Raw genomic sequence first — 12,487 nt, 5'->3', positions numbered from 1 at the left:
AAAAGAGTAGAGAAGAATCGAGAAGCATTAGATGGGAATGGAATAACGGAATAACGTCGGCAGCGGTAATTTGGTAATTATAGGGAAAAAGGAGGGTTCCTTGGAATTGGCGAATGTTTGTTTATTTTTGGGGCGCCACCAAAACCCACCCAGACCGGACTACTACCTTGCCACGACAGCACCACCTGCACCACCCTTCCTTTCTTTAATCCCCAAATTACAACCACCGCTTTTCCCTCACACATGTCTTCTTCTCTTCTCTAACACAGTAACGCCACAACCCTCTCTCTCTCTCTCTCTCTCTCTGCATTGAGCAACTCATCTCACTAATAGAAGCAGCCCTAACTTAGTTTCTCACACACAAATTCTGAGTTCAGACACTGAAAACAGTACTCATAGATCGATCAAAGATGGGATCTGGAGCTGGAAACTTCATCAAAGTCATTCTCAAGAACTTTGATGTTCTTGCTGGGTAGTCTCATTTCCCTCGTTTTCAACTGCTTCAATTATTAATAAATCACTATCTCTTTCTATTTTCTCAGCTGCTACTTTTTCTGTTGCAGGCCGGTGATTAGTCTTGTTTATCCTCTGTAAGTACAATCTTATTTTATTGCCGTGAATCGTGGTTGTTTTTGTGGCGGTTTTCTTTTTACTCTTTTTCTTGAATGGGACAGGTATGCTTCAGTTAGGGCAATTGAGAGCAAGTCACCTGTGGATGATCAGCAGTGGCTCACTTACTGGGTTCTCTATTCCATGATCACTCTCTTTGAACTCACCTTCGCCAAACTTCTTGAATGGTTCGTCAATTTCTTCTTTTTCATTTTCCTAACATATTGTTTCTTATTCCAATTCTAGTCATGTCTGTGGATTCATCAATTAGACGATTACTACTCTGTCTGCAAGTTCAATTTTGCTTAGGGTTCTTTGATTCTTAGAGATTTATAATCACTGGCTTATGCTTTCAAGTTTCAACCATGATTGTTAGTATTATAGAATGCAGTCCTACATAAACAATGTTAAACATCTAGACTAAAATTATTGTGCAAGGGGTATAATAGAAGCCATTGTATTATAACAAGGCCTCCATTCAAGTTATAATTTAGCATCATGCAAAGCTTTGTATGATTTCCGTTGTGATTAACTTTTTTCTGCCAACATCAACCAACTTTTTTAAAATTATTTTATGAGTAAACTATAATTTTTGTAATTGAAGTTTGTCAAAAATTTCAAAAAAGACCCCTAAATTTTCTTTTTGCTTTAATTTTGTCCTTAAAGTGTTCATTTTGCATCAAATATATTTCTGACAACTAAATTTTCAAAATGTTTAGGACCAATCAAGCAATAATGCATACAATTATGTTTGATTTACTTGTGTTGAAAATTGTTCTTGTAAAATTGTTGCTTAATTAGTTCTAAATTTTTTTAAAAATTAGCCATTAGAAACATATTTGATGCAAATAGAAAATTTCTTGGACAAAATCGAAACAAAATAAAATTTGGAAGTGTTTTTGAAACTTTTAACAAACTTTAAGGATAAAAAATATTTTATTTATCTTAAATTCTAGACCTTAAATTGTAAATATTAAATCCTAAATTCTCAAAAAAAAAAAAAGTAGAATTTCAGAATTCAAAAAGAAAAGTTGGCTAATTAATGTTAGCTAACTAAAAGTTGCTTCTCTATATTTTTTTCATTTTTTTTAACATAGTCATCATCAAACTCCAAATCATCTTACCCCCATCCATCATTCGTGGGTGAGTGGTGGTATGGGAACTTAGAGTAATGATGATGATTATGTCTGAAAAACATTTATGAAGTGTTTACAACTTGTACATATTTCAGGATTCCTATATGGCCCTACGCTAAGCTGATTATAACCTGCTGGTTGGTCCTTCCATACTTTAGTGGTGCTGCTTATGTTTACGAGCATTATGTGAGACCTTTCTTTGTTAATCCTCAGACAGTTAACATCTGGTATGTTCCAAGTAAAAAGGACAAATTGGGTAAGAAAGAGGACATTCTAACTGCTGCCGAGAAGTACATCCAAGAGAATGGAACACAAGAATTTGAGAATCTCATCCATAGGGTATTTCAATCTGTCTAAAAACTTTGTTGTTGTCGGATTATCGATCCTCATGTATACAACGATCTTTTGCGCTAATGTTGCCATCACTTTGCAGGCTGATAAATCAAGAAGCGATGGTGGTTATTACTCAATGTACCACGATGAGACCTATTGAATGCAATCTTTTTAAGCTTGTCTTTTGGAGATACGGGATGAATATACATGTCAGCATGTGACTATAACTTAAGTTTTTCATATTCTCCTTTCTGTGAATTGTTCTGTTATGGTGTAATTATTTCATGCGTACTAATCTTATGCGTTCTGTAATGGCTATGCTATGACACATGGTATATATTATATAGAGATAACGGAGTCGGCAGAGGAGATGCTTGTTGATTCAGTTTTTCCCTTTTATTTCTTTACCATGAAAGATTTGGACGCCAGCAAAATTGACCATAAAAAATTGAAATTAAAGTTACACCTAGATAAGTTTTATTTGACAAAAATGAGAAGAGTATAAAAGAGAGAGAATATTGTTATTGATTATTATTGTTGTGTTATCATTAGAGGCTTAAGCCTCTATTTATACACATACGAAACTTTGATTTTTTACACTCCATTAATTGAAAATTAAAGATTCTTTCATTGAGAAACTGAGCTGCTCAAGAATTAATGGGCATTCAACTCATTTTTCATTATCACAATACTCCCTCTTGGATGATCATTTAGGATTATGCCTCGTTAAAATCTTACTAAAGAAAAACCCAATGGGAAAAAAACTTTAGTGAAGGAAAAAGAGTACAAAATCCTTTGTGATGGGGACTGTCTCGTTAAAAACCTTGTCAAGAAAAACCCAATAGAAAAAAATCTTACCAAAGGAAAAAGAGTACAGTCTCCCCCTCTTGTCGACATCATTTAATGTCTTGAAATCGGCACATCCCAATCTCATGTACCAATCTTTCAAAGAAGGATTTTGGGAGTGACTTTGTAAATAAATTTGCCAGATTGTCACTTGAGCGGATCTGTTGGACATCAATTGTCCCTTGATTTGAAGATCATGAGTGAAGAAGAATTTGGGAGAAATATGCTTTGTTCTATCACCTTTGATGTATCCGCCTTTAAGTTGAGTAATGCATGCTGTATTATCTTCAAACAGGACAGTTGGAGCTATCTTATGATCAATTAGTCCACATGATGACAAAATATATTGGATCAAACTCCTAAGCCAAAAACACTCGCGACTTGCTTCATGAATAGCTAGTATTTCAGCATGATTAGAGAATGTTACTACAATTGTCTGTTTCGTGGACTTCCATGATATAGCTGTACCACCATATGTGAATAGGTATTCTGTTTGAAATCTCCCTTTATGTGGATCAGACAAGTATCCAGCATTTGGATAGCCAACTAATTGTGACTTGGATCCATAGGGATAAAACAATCCCATATCAACCGTTCCATGAAGATATCGAAAGATTTGTTTGATTCCACTCCAATGTCTTCTGGTTGGAGAGGAACTATACCTTGCCAATAAATTCACAGCAAATGATATATCGGGTCGTGTGTTATTAGCAAGATACATTAGTGCTCCAATGGCACTAAGATATGGTACTTCAGGACCAAGGATATTTTCATTTTCTTCTTTAGGACAGAATTGATCCTTTTCCACATCCAAAGATCTTACAATCATTGGGGTACTTAATGGATGTGACTTATCCATATAAAATCTCTTTAAGATCTTCTCTGTGTATGTTGTTTGATGAATAAAGATCCCATATTTTTTATGCTCGATCTGCAGGCCGAGACAAAATTTAGTCTTTTCAAGATCTTTCATCTCAAACTCTTCTTTTAGAGTTTTTATAATTGTTGGAATCTCCTCAGGAGTCCCAATGATATTTAAATCATCAACGTACACAGCAATTATAATGAATCAAGATGCAGATTTCTTTATGAAAATACATGGACAGATATCGTCATTCTTGAATCTATTTTTGGCCAGATACTTAGTAAGACGATTATACCACATTCGTTCAGATTGCTTTAGACCATATAAAGATCTTTGCAATTTGACTGAGTATAACCCTTGCGAATATTCATTGGATGGTTTAGATATCTTTAGTTCTTCAGGGACTTTCATATAGATATCCCGATCTAATGAGCTGTATAAATAGGCTGTTACCACATCTATTAAATGCATATGCAGTTTATGATATGCGGATAAGCTGACCAAATAATGAACGCAATGTTATTGCATCCACTACAGGGGAATATGTTTCCCCATAATCTATACCGTGTCTCTGTGAAAAACATTGTGCCACAAGTCGGGCTTTGTAGCGCACAACTTCATTTTTCTCATTTTGTTTTCTTACAAATACCCATTGGTATCTAACAGGTTTTACATCTTCAAGTGTACGGACTACAGGTCCAAAGACTTCACGTTTTGCAAGTGAGTCTAATTCAGCCTTCATGGCTTCTTTCCATTTTGGCCAATCATCGACATTCTTTGACTGATCTTGGCTCAAGATCTTTACTTTCATGTATGATATTTAATGCCACATTATATGCAAATATTTCATTGACATTGTCTTATTTCGGTCCCATTTCTCTCTTGTAAAGACATAATTTATCGAGATCTTGTCATTTTCACAATTTTCAGGTACCTGAACGTCTTTTGGCGTTAAAACTATATCAGAAGTTTGGACAACTGCAGGTGTCTTTACTATGTCTTTTTCAACAGGAATAGTTCTCTTTCGAGGATTTTTGTCTTTGGAACCGACATGCCTGCTATGCTTCTGGCGTGTATTTGCTTCGGTGGCAATTTGTCCAACTGGGACATCAATTCGAATTGGGGCATTTTCTACTGGTATATAAGACATGGTTATCCTCTTTGTATCGGAAAATGTATCAGGCAATTCATTTGCTATTCTTTGCAAATGTATAATCTTTTGAATTTCTAGTTCACATTGCCCTGATCGAGGATCTAAATACATCAACGATAATGCATTCCAGTTAAGTTCCTTTTCAGGAAGCTTATTCTCTCCCCCTAATGTTGGAAATTTTGATTCATCGAAATGACAATCCACAAACCAGGCTTTAAATACATCTCCAGTTTGTATCTCAAGATACCTCACTATAGAGAGAGAATCATATCCAACATATATCCCCAATTTTCTTTGGGGTCCCATTTTGGTGCGATCAGGTGGTGCAATGGGAACATATATCGCACACCCGAATATTCTTAAATGGGAAACATTTGGCTATTGGCCAAAAACTAATTGCATAGGAGAGAATTGATGGTAACTCGTTGGTCTCAAACGAATAAGTGCTGCGGCATGTAAAATAGTATGCCCCCAAATAGAGATTGGAAGATTTGTTCTCATAAGTAAGGGTCTAGCAATTAATTGGAGGCGCTTAATAAGTGATTCTGCTAACCTATTTTGTGTGTGAACATGAGCTACTGGATGTTCAACACGTATTCCATTAGCCATATAATAAGCATCAAAGGCTTGGGAAGTAAATTCACCAGCATTATCAAGACGAATTGCTTTGATTGGATTTTCTGGAAATTGTGCTTTTAATTGAATAATTTGAGCCAGTAATCTCGCAAACGCCAAGTTGCGAGAAGATAATAAGCACACATGTGACCATTTCGAAGATACGTCTATTAGGACCATAAAATATCTAAAAGATCCACATGGTGGATGAATAGGTCCACATATATCGCCTTGAATCCTTTCTAGAAATTTAGGGGACTCAAATCAAATCTTTACTGGTGATGGCCTTAAAATTAACTTCCCTTGAGAACATGCAGCACAACAAAATTCACTAGATTTAAGAATCTTTTGGTTCTTTAGTGAATGTTCATGTGAGTTTTCAATAATTCTCTGCATCATGGTTGTTCCCGGATGACCCAATCGGTCGTGCCAAGTTATGAATTCATTTGGGCTAGTAAACTTCTGGTTTACAGTGGCATGTGATTCAATTGCACTAATCTTGGTATAATATAACCCAAATGAAATTGACGGCAACTTTTCTAATATAACCTTTTTATTTGAATCGTGAGTTGTGATATATAAGTACTCATGATTTTCCTCATTCGTAGTCTCAATATGATATCCATTTCAGCGAATATCTTTAAAGCTCAACAAGTTTCTTAGAGACTTGGTAGACAATAGTGCATTATCTATTATAAATTTTGTTTCTCCAGAAAACAAAATTATAGCTCTTCCGGAGCCTTCAATCACATTGCCTGAGCCAATAATAGTATTAACATATTCTTCTTTTGGCATAAGATGGGTAAAATATATATCACTTTTAAGAATGGTGTGCGAACTTGCACTATCCGCAAGGCATACATCTTCATTATATATCTTTGCCATTTTTTTCAAAGATAAATAATAATAAAATGAGTAGTATGCATGGTTAAATTGAATACTTGATCGAAATTATTTTTCTAAGAAACACTGTACATAAAAATAATGTCATATACTAAAATTTTATTTTAAAACTTGACACATTTAATGATTTCAAATTCATAAACATTAATATTTCATTATTTATATACATTATATTTGAAACTTAAATATATAAAAAATAAAACTTAACAATAAGTTTTTTACATTATTTATTTAAATGGATATTTAACAATCCCACATATTAAACTATTCCATCATTGATCAAATGACCAATATTTCCTTCAAGATTCTCAAAGAAATCAGATACATCATAATGAGTGGTGGAATTTTCAGCATCATTTGAAACAAAATTTGTTTCCCTCTCTTTGTCGTCCTTTTTCAAAGATGCTTGATAAAAATCGACTAGGTGCCTTGGGGTACGACAAGTACGCGACCAATGGCCCTTTCCACCACAACGGAAATACTTATCCTCTGTTAATTTATTTTTCCCAATATTTCTTTCTTTATCCCACCTCTGGTGAGATCCTTTCTTTTGAATATAATTCCTTTTCCTTCCATATTTTTTCTTGTTACCAAAACCTTGCCATTTACCTCTTCTGGGGTAATGATTTGCCGCATTTACTTCAAGAAATGGAGCTGCGCCAGCTGGATGCGCTTCATGATTTCTTAAAAGTAATTCATTGTTGCGTTCAGCAACAAGAAGGCAAGAAATTAACTCATAATATTTTTAAAATCCTTTTCTCGATACTACTGCTGCAGGAGCACGTTCGAGGCATGGAAGGTTGAGAAAGTTTTCTCAAACATATCATTATCAGTTATCTTTTACCCACATAATTTCATTCGTGAGGTGATTCGAAATATTGCAGAATTATATTCATTTATGGATTTATAATCCTATAGACGCAAGTGCGTCCATTCATATCGGGCTTGAGAAAGTATCATCGTCTTTTGATGATTATACCTTTCTTCAAGGTCTTTCCAAAGATCTGCAGGATCTTTTAATGTGAGATATTCATTTTTCAATCTTTCGTCAAGATGACGATGAATAAAAATCATGGCTTTGGCTTTATCCTTCTGGAATGTATTATTTTCAGCCTTAATGGTATCTCCAAGATCCATTAAATCAAGATGGATTTTAGCATCTAATATCCATGATATATAATTATTTCTAGATATATCAAGAGCATTGAATTCAAGATGAGAGAGTTTCGACATAATGAAAATTTGTTACCTGAGTCTTCCTAAAAATTTGATCAGAGTCTCGTACTGATAACGTGTTGTAAAATAAATAAATAAATAAGGAAGATATAAATATAAGATAGAGAAATAGAAAACCCTAGTATTAATGTTCACCAATATAATTATCTTGATATAATAAAAGTGATATATATATATATATTACTAATATAAGTAGTATTGTATGTAAAGAGAGAGAAGAGTATAAAAGAGAGAGGGAATATTGTTATTGATTATTATTGCTATGTTATCATCAGAGGCTTAAGCCTCTATTTATACGCATACGAAACTTTGATTTTCCACACTCCCTTAATTGAAAATCAAAGATTCTTTCATCGAGAAACTGAGCCGCCCAAGAATTAATGGGCATCCAACTAATTTCTCATTCTTATCACAATAATTATTAATTTTTTGTTCATAATTTTGTAAATATTCTTGACCTTTCATCTTCTTTTATCTCTAAATACAATTCCTAACCCTAACCATTTAACTCCGCTCTCACCACCACCATTCCCTCCATCCCCTTCACTTCTATTCTCTTCTCTCGAGGTTCCCAAACCTCACCTACTTCCACTGCTCCGCCCTTTCCTCCGACAATAACCTCATTTTCATTTCAAAAACATGCCCCAACCCCAAAACTCTACCTCTCCTTTTGTTCCTCCTCCCTCCACTGCCGCACCTTCCGCCACTTCTCCCATCGCGCCATTTCCTCCCTCGCTTCCCGATGCCGCCTCTTGTATGCGGTTTTACTCCGTAGGAAAACCGGTGTTGCTGATGCTGGTGTCGCCGCAATCTGCACCGCTACGAACCACCACCTGAGGCACCTAGACCTGGGGTGGTGCTCCCTTGTCGGAGACGGCGGATGGGGTTGGGAAGGCTGGGCACCATTGTCCCCGCCACAGCAAAGAAGAAAGAAAGAAATGTGGGAATAGAAGATATACAGAGAGTGAAGAATAAATAGAGAAGAAAGGAAGAAAAGGAAAAAAAAGAAGTAGAAGAATGAGAGGTGGAGAGGGCGACGACGAAAGGAATTACTGCCGTTGTTGCTGTCAAACGAGCAGAAACAGATTCACTCTTTTTCCTCTCTTCATTAATGCTCAGATCCGCCACTACTTTTGCTTTGTCGTTGCTACGTCAACTACTGTTACAACACACACTCTTTTGGCTTTTTGGCTTTGTTATTATTTTCTCATCAGCTCCAAGCCTATGTTTCTATTTTCTTTGTTCTTATTATCCTTCCCAAAACTTGAGCTGTTACTTAGATTGAGATTGGCATTCTAATTGATGAAAGGAAAAATTAAGGTTTGCAGAGTAGCAGAAGTGGTGGTGATTATGGAAGGAAAATGAAGAAGGAAGAGAAAAGAAGAGCGGCTACTAGACGAACAATTCCATAGCCTCAGAAGCAAGATTTGCAGCGACAGTTTTCGATTGAGGCGATGAGCCTTGTTCGTCTTGATTTGGGGATTATTTTAAGGCAGGGTTTTGGGTACTTTGAGGTCGAATTCAAGATCGATCACTTGAGGCTTTGAATCGAATTCGAAGAAGGAAAGATTGATGAAGTAGTGGTTGAGAGAAATTGAGGAATTGGTAGAAAAAAATGATATTGAGATTGGCATTCTGATGAAAAGATAAATTAGGATTTGTAGAGTAATAGAAGTGGTGGTGGTTGTGGAAGAAAAATGAAGAAAGAAGATGAAGGAAGAGAGGTATTTATGAAATTATCAACAAAAATTTAAAGATTGATTATTTTTGTCGAACAAAATGTATTTTATATGGATATAACTTTAGTTTCAATTTTTCATGGTCAGTTTTGTCAGCGTCTGAATTTTTCATGGTCAGAAATGACTATTTACTCTTTCTTTCTTCTTCTTTGTTGTGTCATACTCCCAACAAAAAGAACTAGTCATTATTGAATTAATTTTATTGATCTTGTGAGTATTGCTAGGACATTTTTTTTATCTTTGATAAATCCAGCTCATCTTGATTTACATGCACGTTGTGTGAGTGATTTGTGCTAGATTGAGTTAAATTAGTTGAACTTGGTTACTAAAATGACTTGGTCGCCCTACACTATTGTAATTGGAAAATATTTTGTGTATTTATTTCATTTTTTATACATCTTAACCCTCTACATATTGGATTGGATGTAGGAAATAAGATTCAATAAAGGTTGATTCATCCCTGCATCTACTATACTACTATTAGGTTTTGTTTAGGGTACATTATTATTTTAGTCCTCATGATTTGGGTCAAATTTTGTTTTGGTTACTAATGTTTTAAATGTTCTATTTTAGTTTCAAAAAGTTTTGAATAAATTCAATGTTGTCCCACGGTTAAATTTGACACAAATAATTAATAGAGTGAGTGGTGTGAATGCTAACGACATTATTAGTTAAGTCAAATCTCCTTATTCCCATATGTTAGATAAATCTCTTTCTCATATAAAATACCAAACCCTAGCAAACAATCATCAATGCTCCAAAATCAAAGGAAAAATATTTACATTGGTGATCATTGGAGGGTCAATTTTACTTACATACTGAAATCAAATGTTATTCTATTCAATATGTTAATTGTTTGTGTCAAATTTAATAGTGGGACAACATTAAATTCGTTTGAAATTTTTCAGAACTAAAATAGGATATTTAAAATGTTAGAGATCAAATTAGAATTTGCACAAAATGTTGAAGACCATAATAGTACTTTACCTTTTTGTTTATATTAGACTTTTTAATTGGATCATTGAATCCAATAGATACCCACTCTAGGTTTCACTTTCTGCCAAGGTTAACCCGGATATTAGGGATTAATTATTTAGTTCAAAATAGGTATCAGACTAAGAGTATAAAAAAATATTAGGTAACTAATTAGAGTATTAGTCAATTACTAATTGAGCCACCAAAAAGTAAAAAAAAAGTCAAAAACATTTAATTCACTCCAAAAATTCACTTTTATTGTTCCAATAAAGAAAAATAAAAATCTAAAACCCTCACCACTTCACTTCCCTCTCTCACATCTTTCTTCCCCAAGGGAAATGCTGCCTCCGCCTATGCTGCATTCCCGTGTGCCACCCTCTCATGCAGGTCATCTCAGTCATAGAGTCACCATTATCGAGCTTCAACAGCGCCGTGTTCATAGTTGGTACAACCCACGGTTGCCAATTGTCGTTGTTCCTCCATTCCTCACTGTCCATCTTTGTTTGATATTGGGAAAAGAACATCAAAAAATGAACAAAGTAAATTATCTCAAACATAAGAAAAAAACATCCAAAACATTACAACAAAACCATAAAATAACTAACAAAAAATATCCAAAATTATCAAAAAAGAAATCCAAAACTAACAAAAATAAACATCCAGAATAATTGGAAAAGAACAACCGAAACATCACAAAAAAATAAATCGAAAATCTAGCAAGGAAGAAACATCCAAAATAATTGTTGATACCTCATGAATGTGTTCAAGAGGAAGAAGATTCACGGACTCAGAATCTTCTTCAAGAGAATGATAATTCACAGACGCATTGCATAAAGCACTAAAACTGCAATCTCCTTCATCAATTGAAGAAGCCATTGAAGGACGCTACCCATGAAGGATGCCGATGCCGCTGAGGGTTCTTGCTCCACATGAGGCCGAAGAATTATTTGATCAATAATGTGCAATTGTGTTGCAAAATTGATGAAAATTTGCATGAAATTCTGAAAAATTATGGGGGGTACGTAGGGGGAGGTGCATGGCCCGCTGAAGATTTGACGACAACCGGCACAACAAAAAAAAAAGTCGAAAACCACCGGAATTACCAATGGAATCCTCCAAAAAATCTGATAGATAAACGTCGCTGGTAATTATTTACTGTCGGATTTTGTCTCTCCAATGCTAATTACAATGTTGGTGCCAATAATTATTTTTGCGCCATGATTACTGTTGAAAATTTCTGTTGGGAATTCTGACGGTAATTTTTTTTAGAATTTAAAATTTAAAACAATAAAACAAATAGCATCAGAGAGTTTTCCAATGCAAAATCCGACAGTAATATTATTGACTTAAAAAAATAAATTTATTTAATATCATTTTATCATAATTATAACCTGTTTAAAATTAAATAAAAATTAGCTATAGGACTAAGAGTATAAAAAAATAAATGCTAGATAACTAATCAGAGTATTAGTCAACTACTAATTGAGTTGCCAAAAAGTAAAAAAAAAAACATTTAATTTACTCTAGAAACTCACTTTTATTGTTATAGTAAAAAAAAACATCTGATCTTCTCTCGCATCTTTCTTCCCCAAGGAAAACACACTTCCTCCGCCGTATGCTGCATTTTCGTGCGTTGCCTTCCCATGTGCTTCCCTTTTCATGTGCGTCATATGTGTCATCTCAGTCATACCATCACCATTGTTGAGTTTCAACAGCGCCTCCATTTAGAGAAGGTTCGAGCCACGGTTGTCGTTCATCGCCGTTTCTCCATTCCGTACTGTCCATCTGTGTTTGGTATTGGAAAAAAGAACAAAGTGAAACATGTCAAATATAACGGAAAAATCATCCAAAACATCACAGCAAATCATTCAAAAACTAACAAAAAATTCTAAAATTATCCCAAAAAAATCCAAAATTAAAAAAGGAATAACCACAATTATTGGAAAAGAACAATCAAAACATAACAAAAAAATCTGAATCTAACAAAGAAGGAACATCTAAAATAATTGTTAATACCTCATGAACCTATTCAAAAGGAAGACACAGACTCTGAATTTTCTTCAAGAGAAGGATAATT

General features: G+C 34.5%; 2 protein-coding genes across 3 annotated transcripts; one reads left to right on the top strand and one right to left on the bottom strand.

Annotated features, from left to right (window-relative positions):
* Positions 40 to 2,469, top strand: LOC107633333 (HVA22-like protein a). 2 transcript variants are annotated; one of them, XM_021123626.1, is made up of 5 exons: positions 40 to 472; positions 543 to 590; positions 675 to 797; positions 1,841 to 2,084; positions 2,179 to 2,469. In XM_021123626.1, exons 1-5 carry the CDS (start codon positions 411 to 413, stop codon positions 2,236 to 2,238), a joined length of 537 nt encoding a protein of 178 aa, XP_020979285.1. In that variant the 5' UTR covers positions 40 to 410; the 3' UTR covers positions 2,239 to 2,469. The 2 variants fall into 2 exon arrangements, with proteins under 2 accessions (XP_020979285.1, XP_016192462.1); XM_016336976.2 differs by having other exon boundaries at positions 48 to 472; positions 564 to 590.
* LOC110271826 lies at positions 10,631 to 11,576 on the bottom strand. The gene is made up of 2 exons (XM_021123329.1): positions 11,161 to 11,576; positions 10,631 to 10,907 (listed from the first exon to the last, which is right to left on the bottom strand). Exons 1-2 carry the CDS (start codon positions 11,284 to 11,286, stop codon positions 10,725 to 10,727), a joined length of 309 nt encoding a protein of 102 aa, XP_020978988.1. The 5' UTR covers positions 11,287 to 11,576; the 3' UTR covers positions 10,631 to 10,724.

Source organism: Arachis ipaensis, chromosome B01 (assembly GCF_000816755.2).
Source record: "Arachis ipaensis cultivar K30076 chromosome B01, Araip1.1, whole genome shotgun sequence".
In the NCBI taxonomy this organism is placed as follows: Eukaryota; Viridiplantae; Streptophyta; class Magnoliopsida; order Fabales; family Fabaceae; genus Arachis; species Arachis ipaensis.
This window is presented reverse-complemented; position numbering and strand designations above follow the sequence as displayed.

What these genes read in the sequence shown, in the direction of transcription:
- LOC107633333 (XM_021123626.1), top strand. Translation starts at nt 411, where the DNA reads ATGGGATCTGGAGCTGGAAACTTCATCAAAGTCATTCTCAAGAACTTT. An exon ending in TTCGCCAAACTTCTTGAATG is followed by an intron (nt 798 to 1,840) that starts GTTCGTCAATTT and finishes TACATATTTCAG; the next exon opens with GATTCCTATATGGCCCTACG. An exon ending in TTGAGAATCTCATCCATAGG is followed by an intron (nt 2,085 to 2,178) that starts GTATTTCAATCT and finishes ATCACTTTGCAG; the next exon opens with GCTGATAAATCAAGAAGCGA.
- LOC110271826 (XM_021123329.1), bottom strand. Translation starts at nt 11,286, where the DNA reads ATGGCTTCTTCAATTGATGAAGGAGATTGCAGTTTTAGTGCTTTATGC. An exon ending in CTCTTGAACACATTCATGAG is followed by an intron (nt 10,908 to 11,160) that starts GTATCAACAATT and finishes TATCAAACAAAG; the next exon opens with ATGGACAGTGAGGAATGGAG.